The sequence below is a fragment of the Dasypus novemcinctus genome, chromosome 2 (genome assembly GCF_030445035.2).
Source record: "Dasypus novemcinctus isolate mDasNov1 chromosome 2, mDasNov1.1.hap2, whole genome shotgun sequence".
NCBI lineage: Eukaryota > Metazoa > Chordata > Mammalia > Cingulata > Dasypodidae > Dasypus > Dasypus novemcinctus.
This window is the reverse complement of record NC_080674.1, coordinates 37,571,617-37,593,306: the sequence shown is the minus strand read 5'-3', so window position 1 is coordinate 37,593,306 and position 21,690 is coordinate 37,571,617. Positions and strand designations below refer to the sequence as shown.

General features: G+C 41.9%; 2 protein-coding genes across 22 annotated transcripts in view; both read right to left on the bottom strand.

Annotated features, from left to right (window-relative positions):
• The window catches only part of TTC23L (tetratricopeptide repeat domain 23 like), an 83,720-nt gene extending 71,376 nt beyond the window's left edge, over nucleotides 1-12,344 (bottom strand). The window contains exons 1-4 of one of the 3 annotated variants that reach the window (XM_071207753.1): nucleotides 12,079-12,344; nucleotides 10,948-11,019; nucleotides 5,288-5,471; nucleotides 980-1,103 (exon numbers count right to left, since the gene is read on the bottom strand). In XM_071207753.1, coding sequence (XP_071063854.1) covers nucleotides 980-1,103; nucleotides 5,288-5,471; nucleotides 10,948-11,015 — 376 coding nt within the window. In that variant the 5' untranslated portion in view covers nucleotides 11,016-11,019; nucleotides 12,079-12,344. The other 2 variants (XM_071207755.1, XM_058307677.2) reach the window with 2 other exon arrangements.
• A 4,334-nt stretch (nucleotides 12,345-16,678) lies between these two features.
• RAI14 (retinoic acid induced 14) overlaps nucleotides 16,679-21,690 on the bottom strand; it is a 153,279-nt gene continuing 148,267 nt past the window's right edge. For all 19 annotated transcript variants that reach the window (XM_058307666.1, XM_058307670.1, XM_058307668.1 and 16 more), the window contains 2 exons: nucleotides 19,139-19,204; nucleotides 16,679-18,582 (listed from right to left, as the gene is read on the bottom strand). In XM_058307666.1, the coding sequence (XP_058163649.1) occupies nucleotides 18,505-18,582; nucleotides 19,139-19,204 (144 nt within the window). In that variant the 3' untranslated portion in view covers nucleotides 16,679-18,504. The remainder of the gene's footprint in view (nucleotides 18,583-19,138; nucleotides 19,205-21,690) is intronic.

Genomic DNA, 21,690 nt, shown 5'->3' with positions numbered 1-21,690 from the left:
GGATGCTTTCCAACATACTTCTCGGCATATGTCCCACCCACTTGCTCCTGCTTTCCTTCCTTTAACATTGTTTAACACTTTAACACTGTTCAACAAACCATCTTGTTGCCCAGTTTGGTCCTTGAATTCTTTCCTGCAATTGAACAAGAATCCTCTCCGTCAATTTTCCCAAATGTTATGCCAAGCACTGTACTAAGTCAAGCTCCTATTTCAGAGAGCTCCTATTTCAGAGACAGAAGCATTTAAACAAAGCACACATGAGCGGCATGCAGTGAGTTCCATGATGGATGTGAATGCCAAGGTGCAGGGGTCCTTGGGCTGGCTGTGTCTGGTTCTAGAAATGTATTCTTGCTTTAACTAGTCTGTCAACAAATATTTATTGAGCTCCTACTGCAAAGTTCCTGCCCGCATGGGATCCAGTTTTAACAAATAGGATTCCTATCTTGGGCCCCTGTACTGGAGACCCTTCTAGGAGCAGTATTTCTCTAGGATTAGGATCCAGCCTTGCCCTAAGTCAAACCTCCCAGGAACTTGAGTTCTGTCCTGGGAATGGCAGTCCTATTGCTGGGCCCCATTCCCTGATGCTGACTGCACACCTCCCTGTCCTTCCTCTATTGACCGAGAGCTGGAACCCCTCATACTGTCCTTTGTCTACTTGAAGTTGTTAGGCAAGTCATTTAACCTCTCTATGCCTCAGTGTCTTCATTCATAAACTAAAGATAACAATACTATCTCCTTCTAAGGCATACTGTGAGGAATAAATGAGACTTGCCTTGCAGATGCTAAGTAGGCAATAAATCAACTATCATCATCATCATCATCATCTTTATTACTAAAAACCCCCTACACACTCTGCCTCATCCATGGACTTTGTCCACCTCTTGACAAGGTGTGAGTCAGGGGCAGGAAAGGTCTCCCCAGCCATCTTCCCCCACCTCACAAGCTGGCCCAACCAGACTCGGCTATGGAAACCAAGTACCTCTCAGTGTCAGGTAGCCATAAGCCAGGTTGGCCAAAGCCTGAGCACATTTCCAGTGTTCTTCCCCGAAAATAATCCGAGAAAGGATGACGCAGCGAATCAGCTCCTTATTTGCTTGGATATTCTATAGAGAGCAAATACATCGTTAAAATTTTTGGAAAGGAGGAAAATCTCCTGCCCATGCTCCTGTTACTAGAATGTAGGACTGAATTCACCTTTCATCTTTTTTTCCCTTCTCTTTCCTTCCCATTCTATGCCCAATCCATCAAGTCCTGTTGGCTCGACTTTTATCCCAATCCTAAAATGGTACCCTTCTCCTCATTTCTGCTACTGGTGCCTACTCCAAGCCACACTCATCTTTACCTGGTTGACCATACAGCCTCTTTCAACTGCCTCCACTCTTTGCCCTGCATCCCCACTTACATTAGACTTAAAAGCCACAGTGATCTTTTAATTTTTTCTTATGGAAATTTTTGAAAATATAGAAATAGCCTAGATAATGGATCATTTAGCTTAACTTCATCATCAGTCATCTACTCAAAATAAACCTTGTTTCACATCTACACTCATCTACCCACACTTCCCTTTTATTATTTTGAAGTATATCCAAGACATATCATTTCATCTATGAATATTTCAAAATTACCTAGAAAAGATAAGGACACAAAAAACATTACCACAAAACCATTACCATACCAAAAATTAACAATATTAAAAATCTAAGGGGAAGTAGATTTGGCTCAATGGATAAAGCACCCGCCTACCACATGGGAGGTCCAAAGTTCAAACCCAGGACCTCCTGACCCATGTGGTGAAGCTGGCCCGCACACAGTGCTAATGCACACAAGGAGTGTCGTGCATACAGGGGTGCCCCCTGTGTAGGGGAGCCCCACACGCAAGGAGTGCACCCCGTAAGGAGAGTTGCCCCATGCAAAAAACGTGCAGCCTGTCCAGGAGTGGAGCTGTACACATGGAGAGCTGGCACAGCAAGATGACACAACAAAAAGAGACACAGATTCCCAGTGCCACAAGGAATACAAGTGGACACAGACAAACACACAGAGAATGGATCCAGAGAACAGACAACTGGGGGTGGGGGAGAAGGGGAGAGAAATAAATTAAAAAAATAATACATGGCATAGTAAATATCTAATAAACATTAGTTAATTACATTATTATGAATAAAGATGTTTAAAAAAATCTAACCTCATAAATCTAATAATTTCATAAATCTCATTTTTTTTAGTTTTACTCACAATCCAATTACAGTTGATTTGTCTCTTAAGTTCTATTTTCATTGTAAGTCCCCTCTCCATCTCCTGTTGTTTTTCTTGCAAAACTCTCTGTTGAAGAAACTGGGTTATTTGGTCTATAGTGTTTCCTACAGACATGAATTTTTTATATGGCATCCTCATGGTGTCAGCTGACATGTGCCTCCATTCTCTGTCATTCTTTATATTGGTAGTCGAATTTAGAAGTTTGATTAGCTTTAGCTTTTTTTTTTTTTTAAGCGAGACTACATCATAGGCAGTGGTGCGTCTTCTATCAGAAGATATCTGATATCTGAATGTCTTTTTCTGATGTTAGCAGGACTGGACAGATTAATTCACACAGGATCATAAAATGTTAACACCCTAACCCTCTTCTTCCCTCTTCATTTATTAGCTGGAATAATTCTATAAAGAGAAACATCCCTTTACCTATTTTTTGGTTACCTAATGGGACACTTCATATTAGGAAGGCAGGGCACATGGTTCTTTTCCTTTTTTCTTTTATTCTTTTCCTTTTTTAAAAAGCTTTCAAAATAGTGAGTTCATTCACTAGCATCCTCTGATCGTGGCCAAATAGTCTTTTTATTATTATTATAAACTTATGGATTTTGTACTTATTTGATATGCCAGTATATTTTAAAATAATTTTATTTATAAAAATAAATATTAGACCATGTGACTCTTGTGCTTAAACTTTCTTACAGCTTCCCACTTCTTATTTTAAATAAGCCTCCAAGGCTCTGTATAATCTGGCCCAACCCTAATCACTTACACAACTTCATTTCCTACCACTCTCTCCTTCTCTTCTTACTCTCTGGAGATGTACTGACCAGCTGTTCCTAAACATGACAAATCCATTTCTATCTCAGGGTTTTTGCACTTATGACCCCCATTTTGGGGTGTTCTTCCACATGGTTCTGTCACTTCATCTTGTTCACCTCAGGGGCCTGGCTTGGCCACCCCACCTGAAACAACCTCTCACTCCATCATTCACTATTCCTTTATCCATTTTATTTTTCTCTTTATAGCATTTATTTCCCTCTGTTCTTGCATTCACTATTACTTTTTGCTTGTTTGTCTATTATCAGTCTCTTCAAAGAGAAGATAAGTTCCTTGAGGACAGAAGTTCCTTCTTTGTGTTCACTGCTGGATACCCAGGGCCTGACAAAGAGGAAGCGCTCATTCAATATGTGATGAATGAGGCATCTCTATTAGCAAGGACAGGGACGTGTGGAGCAAGAAGCCACCCAGCCCCTATAAAACTAAGAGGCAGAGCTCTTAAGAAATCACAGACTTCAAATCTTAGATTTTAGTGATTTTAAAAAGACAGAATTTATTGGCTGCACCTACATTTCAGTGATTTTAAAAACACAGAATTTATTAGCTGCACTAATAGGCAAGTCTCTGTTTCCAGGTGAGGTGAAAATAACACATCAAGGAATCAAAAGCCTAGAGTTTCAATTCTGTTTACTGATTGCATTGCTTTGGACAGACACTTAATTGCCCCGAGTTGTAGCTTCCTTTTCTGAGATTTGGAAACCTATACCATCATCTACCTCACAGGGGAGGGAAAAAAATGAGTTAGCATCAAAGTGATCCAACCTTGTTAAGAGCTCTACAGATCCAGCAGTGCTTTCTGTGAGTCCAAGGACTGCTCCCGCCTGACCTGATGCTTCACCTGTTCCCTGCTCAAATGAACTGATGCAAGCAATTTTAGGGAGCTATTTCCCCTTATTCTTAAAAAATATCCATTCGGTCAGAAATTTTGAATGTGCACCTGGGACTGACCGCTGAAAATACTAAGTTTTATTTTGAGGAAGAAGCATAATAATCATGAAAAATCACTTGAGTTTGTGTCCTGGGTCTGGACATTCTGCATTCATTTTTTCCCCAAATTCTTCCCCTCTGGATGAAATAACCAGCATGAGCTAAAGAGGCTTACCTAGTAGTGCTGCTGCTGCTGCTACTAGCATCTGTCCTGCCCTTTGAGACTGCAATCACTGAGTTGGGTGAAAGCCTTGAGATTGAACTCCTAAAATCTTGACCTTAATCATTATTCAACCCAGCCAAGGAAATTCAAGTCTTAAAAGCCTCCCCTTGCATTCCATAGAAGAGGGCATTTGTCTGTTTCTAGAAATGATCCTTCTAGCCTGGATTTGTAAAATACTAGTGGGCCCAGTCTAGGATGATTCTCATTTGTAAGTTCCCTAGGTGAATTACAGAAGACTCACCTGGGGAGGTCTCACCTTCTATCGTCTGCCTCCAGGGTGCCTCTCAGCCTTTCTAAGCCACCTGCAGACCTTTCTGCCACATGTGTATCTTAAGATCACATTTTCTCCTTTGGTCAGGAGGTCAGCCTAAGAATTCCTCTGCTTATAAATGCTGTGGAAGCAGGCTGGCGCTTGTTTCTAACAATGAGGGCCATTTTCTAGCTGTCTCAGATTCCTGGACTTGGAATATTCTTGCTTATACCCTTGCTCTGAGATCCTAGTTCCCAAGTTCCCGGTCCTTGACTCACTCTTAGAAGCTTATACGTGGCCTCTTTGACCTCTGCCAGTACTTTGTTTCTGTTTCTGATCCTTTGGTTTGCTCATGATGCCAATGTAATCGCAGACATCTTACTTGTATTCCTGCCAAGCTTGAGCCTAGACCTCTACCCAGTTCCTCTTTTTCCCAGCCTTCTGCCTCAATATCCTAACCCTCCTGTTACCTAAAAAGATATCATCCTGGAACATTTCCAGGGAAATTAAAAATAATGATAATTAAAGATAATCAAACAGCAATGAAAAGAACCAAACATTATTTCTGAGTTTAAAGCTAAGGGCATGAATACTCCAAGGAGGAAGGCACACAGTAAACCATGTTGGAACAAGAAGGCAGGCTGGCTATGCCACTACACTTTGCTTTGTTCTCTCCCAATCTACAAAGAAATAAAATGCCTTCTTCTTAGTCAGGTACTTCAATCTGTAGTTAAAGCAGCACTTCTCCAATCATGGTTTTAAAAAGACACAAAAACCTAATAAGTTCTTTGTTTTACCATTTTTTCCTTAATCAGCTCAGCTGTTTTCTTCTGGGATTGGGCTAATTTCTCTCTGGGAAGAGACATACAGTCTATGGACTTCTCCTCCTTGGTTCGTGTGTCTTCTTCGCTTTCTCCAGATCCATCAGAGGGATATAATTCGTATGTTTGCTGGTGTGCTGGGATCTTGGTTTGATGTGATCTGTGGGTATCAAGGGGAAATGGAGTCAAGAGTTGACTTTTGTACATCTCAAGTAAAGTAAAATTGAAGGACACAACCTCTCTAACTTGGTTAGGGATACATTTTCTAAAATGGACTTAAAGGAATAAAGCTAATATCACCCTCAGAACCCAGCAGTAGGACAGCTATGTGGTAGTTTGATTAAACCGAGCTGGCGTTCAACCTACTGATTGGAGGTGCAGCCATGCTGCTTACCAATGGCCCTAAGCAAGTTATTAAATTTACTTCTCTGTAAAATAACAATATCAGTACCTACCTGATGAGGTTATGAAAGCATTAAAGGAGATAATACCCACAAATCACTTAGCACAGTAGAAAGTACACCTTTAACTTTACAATTTTTTATTAAGATTTTAAATTATTTTTATTTATTTCTCTCCCCTCCCCCCCTCATTGTCTGCTCTGTGTCCATTCGCTGTGTGTTCTTCTGTGTCCACTTGCATTCTTGTCATGCAGCACTGGGAAACTGTGTCTCTTTTTGTTGCACCATCTTGCTGCGTCAGCTCTCCGTGCGTGCGGCACCACTCCTGGGCAGGTTGTGCTTTTTTTGCATGGGGCAGCTCCCCTTGTGGGGGCGCATTCCTTGAAAGTGGGGCTTCCCTACACAGGGGACACCCCTTTGTGGCACAGCACTCCTTGCGTGCATCAGCACTGCGTGTGGGCCAGCTCAACACATGAGTCAGGAAGCCCTGGGTTTGAAGTTTGGACCTCCCAATGTGGTGGGTGGACGTTCTACCAGTTGAGCCAAATCCGCTTCCCTAGCTATTTTTATTATCATTAGCTCCATGACTTGATGTCTTCATCAATAAAATGAGGGTGTTGTATTGGAAGATCTCCAAGATCCTTCTCATTCTAAATTCTGATACAAACCAGGAAAGAAAATGGATATAGTGAAATGAGGGAAAGGGAACTAATATTCTGAGGCCAGACTTCATATGTCCTCTTTTCATAAATCTTACAAGCTTCAAAATATACCAGCCAACTAGGTAAAGAGGATCTGGGTCCCATCAGGGAGAGGGGAGGGACTCCCACACTAGATCAAATGCAGATTCAGAAGCAAAATGGTCCTTTCAGTTGTGTTAGGAATAAATGTGGTAGAGGACAGACAGTTCAGTGGGTCAAAAATCTCTCAGTCACACAAAATGTATTCACAGATTTTTTAATTCAATGTTGAACACAATTATTCATCTTATACAAGCAATTAGATTACCCATATCCTAACAGCACCAGAAAAGCCAATTAAAGTGATCCAGAAGAAAAAGAATTCTGAAATTTAAAGTGCAACTATAGAAATTTTGTTAGGAATCTTTCGCTTTCACAATAGCTTTTAAAAGTCCATACAGAGTTTTAAAAATAACATTTATCTTCCTTTTACTAATTTCATAAGTAATAAATGTTGACTGTACAAAAAGGAAAATTTAGAAAAGCATGAAAGGAAAATAAGTGTCATCTGGTTAGAACAATGACATGCTGATACCCATCCAGAGTTCGGTTCTAAATAACTTATCCAGAGGCATGCAGGCAAACCAGGTAGTGTAGAGAACAGGGCAACATTTCTTCAGGCCCAGACCCAGGCAGGATCCCCTTCTGCCCACCGACAGAAGCATGCATTCAGACGTCATGCTAAGTCAACGGAAAATCCAGGGAAGACTGGCAATGTGATGTTATCAGAAGGCAGGCAGTGAACTTGCCTCTTCTCTGCCTGGTAAATTCTGTATTCTCCCTACAAGACACAACATAGATGTCACCTCTGCTGAAAGCCTTTTCTGATCGGAGTACAGGTAGACATATCCTCCAAGGGGCTTGCAAATATTTGGCCCCCAACCTCTACTTCAGTGCACATCACATTATATTCTACTTTGTTTCTTTCTTTCTGAGTCTTCTTTGCCTTCTGGCAATTAAACTCCATCAGAGAAGAGGCTGAGGCTCATTCATTTCTGAAACCCTGACACCTAGCCCACAGTTAAAAAACAAATAATGGTTTACCAAATGATAAACAAATTGTGAAAAAAGAAGTAGAAGGTGTCTAGAATGCTTAGAAAAAATCTGTGGCAGGAGACTTTAATTCTAGAAAACTAATACAAAAAAATTTAGTCCCTCAAGAAGATTTGGCTGGGTCTGCATATTTTACAGATGTGGAGCAGAAGGTAAATCTATGAGGATCACCAAAGGGATTGCTAATTATGGATATTAAAAATGATAAGCCCTATTTATCAAATTGAACCTCAAATGTAATTATGCTGAGACCAAAGGCAACAAACTTCAGAAGCAGGGACCCCAAAAGAATGAGAAACGTTGAGATCTTGACAAAGATTTGAGAATACAAAGCCAGGAACTAGCTTTGAACCACTTGCTATAAAGATGGCTGGAGTATGATATACTGATCAGTTAGATATCTCAAAGACACAATGAATAAAAAGAATAATAAAGTTGATTGAAGGGCCTGTCTTGTGAGGTGTATACTTACTCCATATATTGTCATCATAAATATAAATTCTGGCTAATTTAGTTCCAAGAAATTCTGTGAACTCCAGATTTTAAAAATTCTCATTTTTAAAACCTCTCATTTTTACAGTTATATAACCCTTAATATCAAGAACTATCTAGCTAATGCAGTAACCACTAGCCACATGTGGCTACTGAATACATGAAATACTGAATACTGAATACCGTGAGCATGAGTTGAGGTGTGCCTTCAGGATAAAATATAGACATTGGATTTCAAAATGTATATGAAAAAAGGAATATAAAATGCCTCATTAATATTTTTATATGATAATATTTTGGATGTACTGGGATAAATAAACTACAGTATAAAAATTAAATTCCCCTGTTTTTACTTTTTTAATATAGCCCCTGGAAAAGTTAAAATGACCTATGTGGCTTTAATTTGTGGCTTGCATTAAATTTCTATTGGACAGTGTAGTGAGTTGAATTGTGCCCCCTGAGCCCCCAAAGATATATTCAAGTCCTAATCCCTAGTCCTGTCATTATCACCTTATTTGGAAATAGGGTCTTTGCAGATGTAACCAAGTTAAGATGAGGTCAGACTGGATTAGGGTGGACCCTAAATCCAATGACCAATGACTTACTAGAGGAGAAAAGGACACCCAGAGGGAAGGGAAGACAGCCACATGACAATGGAGACAGAGGTTGGATTTATATAGCTGCAAGCCAAGGAACACAGGGTTGTGGGCAACCACCAGAAGCTAGAAGAGGACCATGGGAACACTGGTCTCTTTTCAGAGCCTCCAGAAGGAACCAACCCTGCCAACACCTTGATTTTGGACTTTTGGCCTTCTGAACTATGAGAGAGTACTTTTCTATTGTTTTAGGCCACCCAGTTGTGGTAATTTGTTATGGAAGCTCTAAGATGTTAATAACAGACAGCATGGTATAAAGCAGTAGGGCTCAAGTGGGGCCGATTTTGCCACCAGGGGACATTTGGCAATGTCTGAGGAGAAAGGGAACTCCACTGGCTCCTAGTAAGTAGAGGCCAGGGATGTTGCTAAACACCCGACAATGTACAGAACAGTCCCCACAACACAGTTACCCCATCCCAAATGTTCTAAAGGAATGAAAAATGGCTCTGGAATTAGACTGTCAAGTTTGAGTGCTATTTAATAGCTATGTGCCTTTGGGCAAATTGCCTTATCTACCTTTGATTCAATCTCCTATAAGATGGAATAATATCAGTATCTTTGGGGAAGCGGATGTGGCTCAAGCATTTGAGCACCTGCCTACCACATGGGAGGTCCCAAGTTCAGTTTGCGGTGCCTCCTAGAGAACACAAGTAAGACAGCAAGTTAAACCAATGGGCTGGTGTGGCAGGTTGGCGCAACAAGATGACACAACAAGGAGACAAAAGAGAAAATACAAAGAGAGACACAACAAAGCAAGGAAAAGAGGTGCTTCAAGAGATTGAGCACTTCTTTCCCACATGGGAGGTCCCAGGTTTGGTTCCCGGTGCCTCCTAAAGAGAAGACTAGCACAGAGTGCACAATGAATGAACACAGAGAGCAGACGGTGAGCACAAACAATGAGGGGGCAGGGAATAAATCTTTAAAAAATAAAAATATCAGTATCTCCAGTTTCCATATCCAGTTGTCTAGGTTATAGTGTCCAGTTGTTGGTCAAATAAGCGCTGGCTTGATTGTTATTATATGAGGCTATTTCATAGATGGATTTGCATATATAGTCAGTTCCTTGCATCTATGACTGATTGTATCTACAATTACCATAGGAGATTGCCCTCAGCAATGGGTCTCATCCAATCAGTTGGAGGTTTTAAAGCTAAAAACCAGGATTTTAGAAGTCAGAAAGAATTATTTCCATCTCAGCCAGCTTCAGTTGGATTGAATATCACCTTCATCTTCATTAGAGTTTCCAACTTGCAGCTTCTCCTGGGGAATTCAACTATACCTTCATTTAATTTCCAACTTGTGGCCTGCCCTACAGAATTCAGCCTTGCCAATTTACAAAGTTGCATGAGCCAATTCCTATAATAAATCGCTTATTATCTACGTATATTTACATATCCTGTTGGTCCTTTTTTTCTGGAGAACCCTAATAAACTCCTTCATTGGGTGGCTGTGGAGATGAAATGAGTTAATATGCGTGAAGTACTTAGACCTTTGTAAAAAATGTGCTCAAAAAGTGTTAACTATCATGTGAAAATTTTTATTTACTCATTATCAGCTTATTTCATGAAAGTGAATTTGAATTTACTCATTAACTCTGTTACACTTAATTATCTATGACTTTACTGATCTTATAATCAACTGAAGCGTTATAAAAAATAATATTTTCCTTGTGTTTGGAAAAAAGTTATTTTCTATCTTTGCATATGTTGTACAGGCACACATAGATATAACAGCAGAATTGTTAATAAAAAACATTGCAGGGAAGTGGACTTGGCCCAATGGATAGGACATCCACCTACCACATGGGAGGTCCGCAGTTCAAACCCCGGGCCTCCTTGACCCGTGTGGAGCTGGCCCATGTGCAGTGCTGATGTGCGCAAGGAGTGCCGTGCCACGTAGGGGTGTCCCCCTCATAGGGGAGCCCCACGCGCAAGGAGTGCGCCCCGTAAGGAGAGCTTCCCAGTGCAAAAGAAAGTACAGCCTGCCCAGGAATGGAGCCCTACACACGGAGATCTGACATAAGATGACGCAACAAAAAGAAACACAGATTCCCGATGCTGCTGATAAGGATAGAAGTGGTCACAGAAGAGCACACAGCGAATGGACACAGAGAGCAGACAACTGGGCGGGGGGGATGAATAAAAAATAAATCTTTAAAAAAAAAAATTGCAGAAGTGCAACTTCTCTTCTATATAATGTGCATATGCAAAGCTTCCCACCCAGGCTTGCCTTGAATGGTAGGTACAAAGTGTTTCAGACCAGTGAGTGTGAAGCCAAGGTTGTGCCACACTTACAGATGGAAGCAGGAGTCCCAGTCGGTGTCACTGCTGTCAGTTGGGATTCGGATGGGGCTGGCATGCATCTTCCTACCAAGAAGCACATGGGACATCATTCTCTAGGAGAAAAGCTTAGAAGATTTTTCTCTTTTCCCTCTATCAGATATTATTAACAATAAACTGAAACTATCCAAATATATAACCCATTCTAAATCTATAAACAGATTACAGTATTCATGAATGTAGAGCCTTGGAAAGCAGAAATGAATGACACTTAGGTGTCAAAAAAGAACTCTGAGTTAGGATTACCCGCCCCCCCCCCCCCCAATTTCTACTCTACCTTACTTCTCCAAAGTAACTGGACTTTTTCCCCCATTAAAGGAAACACTTTTAAAGTTCATGGATCATCAAATCTACAGTCTCTTACTCAAATTAAATATTGTTTCTGCAGGCCTGAAAGCAAGATGGCGCCAAGCAAAGCTACCAGCTCAGTACCAAATGAAGCATGGACATTGTATAGATTAGTACCCCCCTTCCCTGGGGCCCCTTCCCCAAGTTAAGGAATTAAAACTCCTGTGTCTGATTTGATTGCTCTGTTGGTTGATGGGGGAGGTGGTTGAAACTCATAGTGAAAATGTGATTTCTGATCACTTGTGGAATTCAGCTCTCATGCTATCCCTGTCATTTAATTATCAAATGCAAAGCGAATAAACTTACTTATTGAACATTAACACCCACCAAGTCGCTCCTCATTTCACCCTGCAGAATGCCACTCATTCCCACCTGACCCGAGTAGTTCTGGCTCAGGCTCCAGAACATCCAGTCTGAAAACCAGAGGGAAAGATTCCCCAACTTCTTTTTCTAATCTCTATTTTCAGAAATATGGCCAGGTCGAGCAGGCTCTGACCTCTCAGATCCCTAAAATCTGTTTCCAAGAGGTTACACCCAGCCTTCAATGGCCCCTCTCTCGTATACACATCCCTTCCTTTCCTGCAATTCCGCCGTAATTTGGCAAATCCTCATGCCACATCCTTCTCGTACTGAGGTTCCCCACCTTTCTCTTGGCTTCTTCTAAGTGGACAACAGCCCTACTGCCGAGGCTCTAACCCGGAAAGCTGTGTGAGCGCCGCCACTAGGGCAGCTTGGTACCTGGCCAAGGGCTGAAAAGCCACGCCCCGGAACTAGCTCTCCCGGCTCCGGAGCTGGGCTGCTCGGCTTCCACGGCGTCAGGGCCCTGCCTCGGGAGACCTCGTGCAGGGCGCAGCAAGTGTCCCTTGCGGAAACGAGACGCTCTGTGAGGCCCGACTTTTGCCTCGGCCGCGGGGGTTCTGACCCGGGAGACAATGCGGTTGCCATGGGAACGAAACGCTGCAAGCCCGCCCGGAAGTGCCGCTAAATCTCGAGCTCAACCGCCCGTAGCCATGGCGACGCGGACACTTCCGGCCCCAGAGATCACAGAGTAGCCCCGGGCGGCGAAAGGCCAGCGGTTCCTCCTTCCTCACTTACCGCTTTCCGGTCCCCGCGGGCGTGACCCGCGCGAGTTCTTACTCAACCCCAAGTCCAACGAATCCTCTATTGTTTCTCTGAAAGGGTCCAACTTCTGGGATAGGGAGGCGCGGGAAGAGAAAATATATTTTGTCAACGATGGCAAAGAGTGCTGAGTTCCTCGGTCCTGCCCGTATTGGGCTACTTGGCACGCACGCAATTTTCAGCGACGCCCACTTCGTCCCCCAGAGTTCCACCGAAGTGCTGGTTCCCCGGGCCCTAGAGGAAAGGTTCGACTATTTACGGCGTTGGGAGCCCTGATTGTGTTACTTCTCCCGTTAAGATTTGAACCATGCGCGGTAAGGAAAGCAGAGTGCAGAAAACGACTAAGCCTTAATAAATGGGTTACTAAGTCGCTAATGGTTAGCAGTTAAGAGAGTATTTTCGAGGGAGAAGGCATATTTGACACAGGCTAGAGTCCTAAATTATGAAGCCATCTCTTTCTATGGCATTTCCTTCAGTGACCAGAGATACACCCAGAGGAAAAAATTCAGATGTGACAAGGACAGAGGAATACTGCAGACTTTAGTTGCCGGTGTGACCAACCCCAGAAACGAACAGCACCGCTCTTGGTATGGGTATTAGTATGAACTCTGCAGTGGTCTAGGCCTTTGAAAAGTCAAGTGGGAGCTGATATGTCCTTATTTCCAAAGAAAGAGGAGGCTGAGTAGAGAGAGAAGGAAAATAGTTAAAAGAACTTGAAGTATGTTCTTCCCAGATCTGGAATTGAAGTTTAATTGACAATGATCCAAGATCACCAGGATAACCTCTCAGGAGTCAGGATGAAGGAGCTATTTAAATGAATTTGTTTCAACATCCCCCAAACAAAAACCCGGACAGCCTATTAGCTCAGTGTTTGAATCTGTACCCTCACATTCCTGAGTCAAAATTTCAGAAAGGTCCTACCTTTTATTCTGTTTCTTAAGAGAACCATCAACCTGGCACAAGGGTGGGAACAATTAACATCAGGGTTCTGGTTTTTTGTTTTTTTTTTAAGATTTATTTCTCTCCCCTTCCCCCCACCCTGGTTATCTGTTCTCTGTGTCTATTTGCTGCGTCTTCTTTGTGCACTTCTGTTGTTGTCAGCGGCACGGGAATCTGTGTTTCTTTTTGCTGTGTCATCTTGTTGTGTCAGCTCTCCGTGTGTGCAGCGCCATTCCTGGGCAGGCTGCACTTTATTTCACGCTGGGCGGCTCTCCTTACGGGGTGCACTCCTTGCGCGTGGGGCTCCCCTACGTGGGGGACAGCCCTCCTTGCGTGCATCAGCACTGCGCATGGGCCAGCTCCACACGGGTCAAGGAGGCCTGGGGTTTGAACCATGGACCTTCCATGTGATAGACGGACGCCCTAACCACTGGGCCAAGTCTGGCGCCAGGGTTCTGGTTTTGATCTGTGGTCCGGGGCAAGTCACAGCCCATGAATCCCAGTTTTGTTGCCTGTTCAATGAAAGTATTTGAGCCATCTGCTTTTTAAAGCCTCCTACAGTCCCATAATTCTGTGAGGGTATGCTGTGGAATTTTGTTACTCTGAATAGTACTAAACATATGTAGGGAAAAAAAAGAAAAACTTATTTCCTCTACCCTAGGTAAGTTGGTCTTCATTAAACTGAAAAGTTGTAGTTTTATCATTCTAGGAAATGTCTATGAAAAGTTCCTTCTCAGTGTATTAAATGTGTGTTCTCTTTCCTGAATACTTGATTTTGCCAGTCATTGTGAAGGGATGTACAGTTCCAGAACAGGCTGTGTATCTCCCTCATCTGTGAAATTAGAAACTGAATTAGAAAAGTTTTTAATACTCCTAGAATTCTAAGCCTGTGATCTTTTATCTTTCTTTGCCATCTTGACCCTGTACCCCAAAAGCAAATCTTAAAGTAGCATCTGCACTTTAGGTTAGTTCACTATTGGAATGGAATACTGATGATCTGTTTGGGTGGACAGTGTTTTTACACTATGCTCACTCACATTCCCTCCCTTGAGCCTGTGGTGGAACAGCAAATACTGTTATTGCAGAAATTGAATAGAGGAAGCATGTGTAGAGACTTCTAGGCTCTTCCAATCCCAAATCAAAATTGATTATCTCCGAATTATTCCAATTGCTGGAACCGTGAAACTTAAGAACAAGGACCTCCAAGTAAACTTCCTTTTGGACTGTTTTTAAAAAAACACACTTCATGGCCTGCCAAGACAGGGTTAGATGCCTTGCTTCTGAGCTCCCACAGTATCCGAGCCCCAATCTCATCAACACATTCACCAACACTGTATTGACACTGTTTACTTGGTTTCTCCCACTGTTTGTGCACCTGTCCATCTACCCAGCCAAAAAAATAATTGAATTCTTACTATGTGCTAGATACTGCTCTAAGCATTGGGGAAACTGAATAAAAAGGTAATATTTTGCTCTCATGGAGCTTATTTTCCATTAGGTAAAGACAAAAATACAGACTGCTAGCAAATAATATCGTGCCTCTGCAAATTAGTAGACAACAGCTTTTGTATGAATTAGGAAAAAGCCTCTTCCTCCAGCAAGACTGGCCCCTGCTAGGGTGCAAAGTTTGAGAGGGCAGGCTGTTCACCGTTATCTGGGTGAACCACCTTATATGGAGGTGAAGGTGATAATGGAGAAAAATAAAGCCAGGTAAAGAGTCTAGAAAGTGATTGTCAGATACGGAGGGCTATGCTGTTTTATACAGTGTAGTTAGGGAGGGCCTCTCTTACAAGGTGGCATTGAGCAGAGATCTCAAGGAAATGAAGGAGCAAATCATGCATAAATCCAGAAGAGCATGCTAAGATGTTAATAGTCACTGCAAAGGCCCTGAGGCATAAGCAAGTTTAACTTGGAACAGCAAAAAAGGCAATAAGAGTGAGGGGGAAAGAAACAGACCAGGTCAGCAAAGCAAGGTATCAGGTCATACAAGTCTTAGAGGCAATCTACCCCCCCAATGAATACTGAATACCTACTAGGTGGTGTTTCTCTTTGATCAGTTGTGATCTTCTAATGTAATATATGCAATAAAATTTTAATCAAACATTCCCAAAAAACAAAGAGCTACTTGTGTGCAGACAGAAAACCATCTCCAAAAGCGTGGTCCAGGAAAGTGTATAGTGTGCTTCTGTATTTAACAGTATTTTAGTTTACTGCTGCTAGAATACTATACAATGGATTGGCTTAAATAATGAGAATTTACTGGCTTATAGATTTGAGGGCTAGGAGAGTCTAAAATTGAGGCATCAGCAAGGTGATGTTTTCTTCCCCAAAGAATGTGGCATTCCGGGGCTGGCTGCTAGTGATCCTTGGTCCTTGACTTTTGTCACGTGGAAATCCACCTGGCGGCATCTTCTCCTTTCTCTTCCAGGTTCCGTTGACTTCTAGATTCTGGCTGCTCCCTGTGGCTTCTCTCCTTTGTCTAATTTCCTTTGTTTATAAGGAAAGGGCTTCAGCCATAGTGGATTAAGGTCCAGCCTCATTCAGTTTGGGCACACATCTTCAAAGTCCTCTTTACAAATGGGTTTGCACCCAGAAGACCTGGAGTTGGGTCCTGAACATGCCTTTGTGGGGGACATGATTCAATCCCCAACAAAAAGAGAAAGTAAAATGCACACTTACATGTGTATAGACATAGAACGTCTCCAGTCACCAAAGAAACTTCAGAGCTGTTGCCTCTGGGGAGGTGAAGGAAGGATTGGGCATAGGAGAGAGACTTACTTTGCTTATTTCATTTGTCCTACAGCTATAGCCTGATTTCCAATCACTGAGATAAGAGCTGCTTTTCGTATACCCAATTTGGCTTACAAGGCATTTCTTTACATCTAAGAAAACTGGTTTGGGTCTCCCTGGGTTTTCTGTTTAGCTAAGTGTCCCCATGAAGTCATCATCTCAGTTGCATGGGGAGTCCCTGTTGAAGTAAGTTCTCTCAAGGTTCATGCACTTGACAGTTTAAAATAGTAATGACCTTGTATGCCATTTGCATTATTTCAATTGATTGCTTTTGTCCTTTTTTGGGGGGAGGGCATTACAGGTTCACTTAAGGAAACACTGAGTTTACAGATGTTTGTTTTGTTTGAAAGCAGAGTTTTTAGCGAACGGTATGTAATGGAACGAGAAGGCTGAAGGAGAGGCAGTAAAGGCATGTAGTGAATAAAGGGAAACTCATCTTCCGAAGCCATAGAGATGTGTTTACGAATGCACCAAAAATCAACAACAGAGATGCAAAATGAAACAGAAGTTTTATTTTCTGCAGTATCTTATGCAAATTACAAAGACAAAATGCTAGACTACAGCATATAACTTTTCAATATTTAACCAGAATACTTGTAATAAATACGCATCCTGAAACAAGATAAAAGGCTCCACTTTGTTAAGCATCCTACAAAAGGTCTCAAGTTTTGTTCTCTGCAGCATTTGGGGGGGAGGAGGCAGGAGGTTTGTGTTTTCTTAAGTGCTGCGACAAAGTTCTTTCACATTTCTTTGGCGCATTTTCATTATTGTTTAATTGAGCAACTTAAGAAAAGTAACACCAAGCTTTAAAGTGATTTTCCTTTGCTGGTGGTGCTCTTCATCCAAAACACACGAACACATCATCCAATACAACCGAGCTCCCTCTGAGCCCAGGTGGCCTTGAGGTGCGTGGGCCCTGTCAAAGCAGGCATACACTTTTAGATGCACACTTTGGAGATTTCTCTATTCAGTTTATCTCCTTCAATAGGATCAAAGCCATAAGGGAAGCTGCAAGCTCAAGTTAGAAACACTTTTAACCTGAAAGTAAAGTGAACAGAAGTATTCTTCCCCAAGATCTTCACTATGCACCATAGTGATACCAGATCAGGATTTTTACTTTCAAAGTTGCAAAACTGATTGGTACTAACAGTCCTTCCAGAGATAATCTATGGGCACTGGTAGAGCTGGGGCATTAAAAAAATATTCAATAGGTAAAAAGAGGACTTAGTATATTCAGATACGCACTACAATTCCAGGAAACAACAATGGAAAGTCCAAGGGGTATTGGCAACAGTTCATCTTGAGTCTGGAATACATAACTACCTTTTGCTATAGCTGAAAACTTGGAGGAAACATTTTTTAAAAGTCTTAAGCATGGTTACCTAGAAAATATTTCATTAGTAAAGTCTAATGTAAATTTTGTTTATTTAGGGGTCTAGATATGAAAAAATCTTTTAAGAGCCAATAAAAATATTATAGAGAAAAAACATTTTTTAAAAATTGAGGTTAAGAACTATGAGGCATTTCTTTTGGCTGTAAACAAAAGAGTTTACTGTAATCCCTTGTTGAAACGCAAGTATTTTGATTTCCTGAGCTTCAGGGATAACAGCAGGAGGCAAGTTTGCATAGAAAATTTGCAATATTTCAACAATTCACTTCCAAAGAAAAACTTGTAAGGGTGATTTGCTTTTAAGACTTCATCTATTAGATAATAGTGCTTATCAAATTGGGAGACTGACAAGCAGTGTGATGAGAGAGATAAAGTAGATGGGGGGAAAGGATGGAATTGGGAGTTTTTAAATCCACAGGATATCACAATCAAGGGTATTAAGCATGTACCTCATTACTGGTGCCATACTAATCTGGTTAGAAATGAAATCATGTTTTGGAATGGAAGCCAAAGATAAAAAACTCTCTCCTGTGCTGAAGGGCACAGTCCCGAATGTGAGAATTGCAGCAGCATTCACTGCCTGGAAGCCTCCGCACCTCCCCAAGAGGGAAGCCCCTCAGCTGGTCGGGTACCAAGAAGGGTACCCACCTGCCAGCATTAGGACCCAGGCCTCTGGGCAAGGCTCTGCTGGCTCTGGGATCTGAAGGGATGGGACGGCCTCTGCTGGTTTGAAGTCTTTTCAGCAGTTTTGAAGAGGGCAGTCTTTTGCTGGAACCAGTCCTCAGAAACCCTTGGGAAAGGAAGAAGCTATGCCAGGTCATAGTGCATACCACAAATGAGAACAACGGCAGTGGTTGCCAACAACTAACTCCAAATCTAATACAAAGATGGACAAGAAGGGGCACAGTCCTGCCAAGGAATCCACTTTACTTCTTCTGGGACTGGTTTTTACACATGGTAAGAATCTGCTTCAGTACTTTTTGGACATCTTCATCCATCTGGCCCTAGGAAATTCAAACAAAAGACACTCAGTAGAAACTAAGATCAATCAAGGCCCTGTCTCCCCCAAGGAGCTCTTTGCGTTCCTCCCCCGGATCTTTTAGATTAATGCTAACCCTAACAAGTCCCACATTTCCATGAGGAACAAAACCCATATCTCCCTCTGGAAGATGAGGAGGCTGGGTCAACCAAAGCCCGCAGCAAAAGGATTTTATGTACTTGGTTGCAAATGCAAGCCCAGCTAGCCAGGACACCAGCCGTCACTGGGCTGAGGCAGTGCGGGGGACTCTGGGAACATAAGTGTGCCTGGAAAAGAAAACCCCGGGTCTTCCGATGGGGACCAGCAGCCGCATCCTCCTTCAGTTTCTCAACAAATACATGAGGCTGCTCCCAGTAAACAGGGCATGAGGCTCCTGATACAAAATCTGAAGCAAAGCAAAAGGCATCTTAAAGCTTTCCAATGAAAAAGATTCTCTTCTTTCTTGTTTCTACCAGTTTAATGACAGCAATTTGGGCAATATCTGCTGCTGCTCCTTTAGGATATCCAGATACTATGCATACCTGGACAGCATAGAGAAGATGCATTCTGTAAACAGATATGACTTCCTGGTGTTGTTTCTTGCATTCCTAGAAAAAGACAATTTGATGTTATTAAGAAGCTTTATTAAGAGAACTTTAAACAACAATAACAAAAATCTATGAGAAAGCTATCCAAGTGACTCCCTTCTCTTTATGCTGGCGCATGACACTTAAAATTACTGTAGTTTCACTGGGTTGTGTAGTTCTGAACACTTGTGAGTATGCTTAGAAAAAAATTCCTTATCTTGGTATGTCAACTCTAGAAAAAGAAATGTTCATGCAAAAAAGTAGTTGTTATAATCCCAAATGTGCTTAAAAAACATATATGCTCATGCAAATATACAGAAATACTTGGAGTAAGTAATATAACTGAAATATACCAAATGCAAAAAGTGATTAATTTCTCAGTAATTGAACTACAGATGTTATTTTGTTTTTGAGCTTTCTATATTTTTCAACTTTTCTACATTGAACCTCTTAAATGAAAAAAAATCCTGTCCTTTTTAAGGAGCTATTGATCACCCACTATATAGCCAGTATTGCATAACCTCAGGGAGCATAATTATTAGTGCCCAGTACACCATACCAAGGAGGAGAACCTACTTTGATTTCTCCTGATTGAGCTATTCCTCCAGTTCTTTTCAGTGGCTATTTCAAGAATCTTAACTCAGCTCTGAACACTTCTAAGAAGCAGCCTTTTCTCCCTACTTCACCATGAAAATTGAGAAAATTATCATGTGTAGATGATTTTAAAAATCTACAAAAGTATATTGTACCAATTTTTTCCTCCTTCCCATTAGTTTCAGAGTTCTAGTCCTTCTTCCTATTAAAGGACAATCCTCAAAACCACAGTCCTCTGACATTCACACACTGGGTACCCCTCTGTGTTGTTTCCTTCCTAACCTTCAGTTATCCTCACCTGATTATTTATAACTTGATTTCCCAACTCATTGTCTTCCTTTCCACCATTTGGGTGACTTCAGTTTCTGTGTGGAGGACCCACCTGACACCTTGTCCTTTTGGTTGCACAGCCTCCTCATCTCTGCTGACTTGCTGTTCCTCCTCGTTTCAGCCTTTCACTCTCACAGTTGTGACCTTCATGTTATTACCACCTCTGAAGTCTCAATTATCACCAGTAATACTAACCTGGAAAGCATCCCATCCCCTGACCACCAACTCCTCTTTCCAGATCATCTATTCTAGCTGCTGCTCACCTACCCACCCATGATTCTTCAGTTCCATCAGATATCCATCTATGTATGTCCTTCTCTAGCAGTCAGCTGACAGCAGTCCAGATTCTCCTCCACCACTCCACTGAGAATGTTCAACCAGTACTACCAAGGACCATCTAAGGGCCACAACACAATCTTTGCTGCCTTCTACTCATCCCTTTGACTTAGTACAAGTATCACCTCCTGTAGGAAGACTTCCCAACTCTCCCTGTTTGGGCAGGCACATTTCCTCTATCTGCCCACAGTATGCTAGGTGTCTACAGTATGCTATGTTTGTCCATAGCAGGCTAAGAGATGGTATATGCTCCATCTCTTCATCAGGGGACACTTATGCCATATTGACTCTAAATTCTGTGAGAGCAAGGACTGCATCTTATTCATTTTTATATCAACAGCATCTTGTACAATATGGTTGCATAATAAGAGCTCAAGAAATGCATGTAGAATGGTTTTAAGAATTATTGTTGTGACTCTAGCAATGGAAGAAATTAAATCATTGATGTGGGGACAGTGGCCACAGGAGTTGCTGAAGACAGGGAAAAGGAAAAAGAGGTGTGATATTGGGGTATTTTTGGGACTTGGAGTTGTCCTCAGTGATACTGCAGGGACAGAGACAGGATATTATATATCCTGCCATAACCCACTGAATGGACTGGAGAAGAGTATAAACTACAATGTAAACTATAATCTATGCTGTAGAGCAGTGCTCCAAAATGTACTCATCAAATGCAGTGAATGTACTGCACTAAATGAAAGAAGTTGTCGATGTGGGAGGAGTGAAGGGTGTGGGGAATGGGGTATATGGGAACCTCATATTTTTTAATGTGACATTTTGTGTGATCTAGGTATCTTTAAAAAAAATAATAAGGGGAAAAAAGAATTATTGTATAAATGATTAGCAGTTTATCTACAAGTCTGTATTAGAAGAATGATCTGTGGAACACAGTAAGGAGCACCTTTTCCTCCCCTTATTACTCCTTCACTGTTAGAACTGTTATGACCAAAGAACTAGTATTGCACTTCGTGACCAGCCAGAGCAAGGACTGCAGAAACCGCAACTCCACTGCCAGGTCTGCATTGAAGAAATCATCAAATTCAGGTTATGACTGCAGATGAAGCTAGACACAGTCCAGGATAAATTAACCCATGACTACATGTAGAAAATCAACGCAAACCTTTTAGCGATATCGTGGAAGGCCAAGCCCCCCCCCCCCCCCCCCACCAAGATGTCCTTGTTGTAATTCCTGGAATATGTGACTATTACCTTATATGGCAAAAGGGACTTGCAGATGTAAGTTAAGG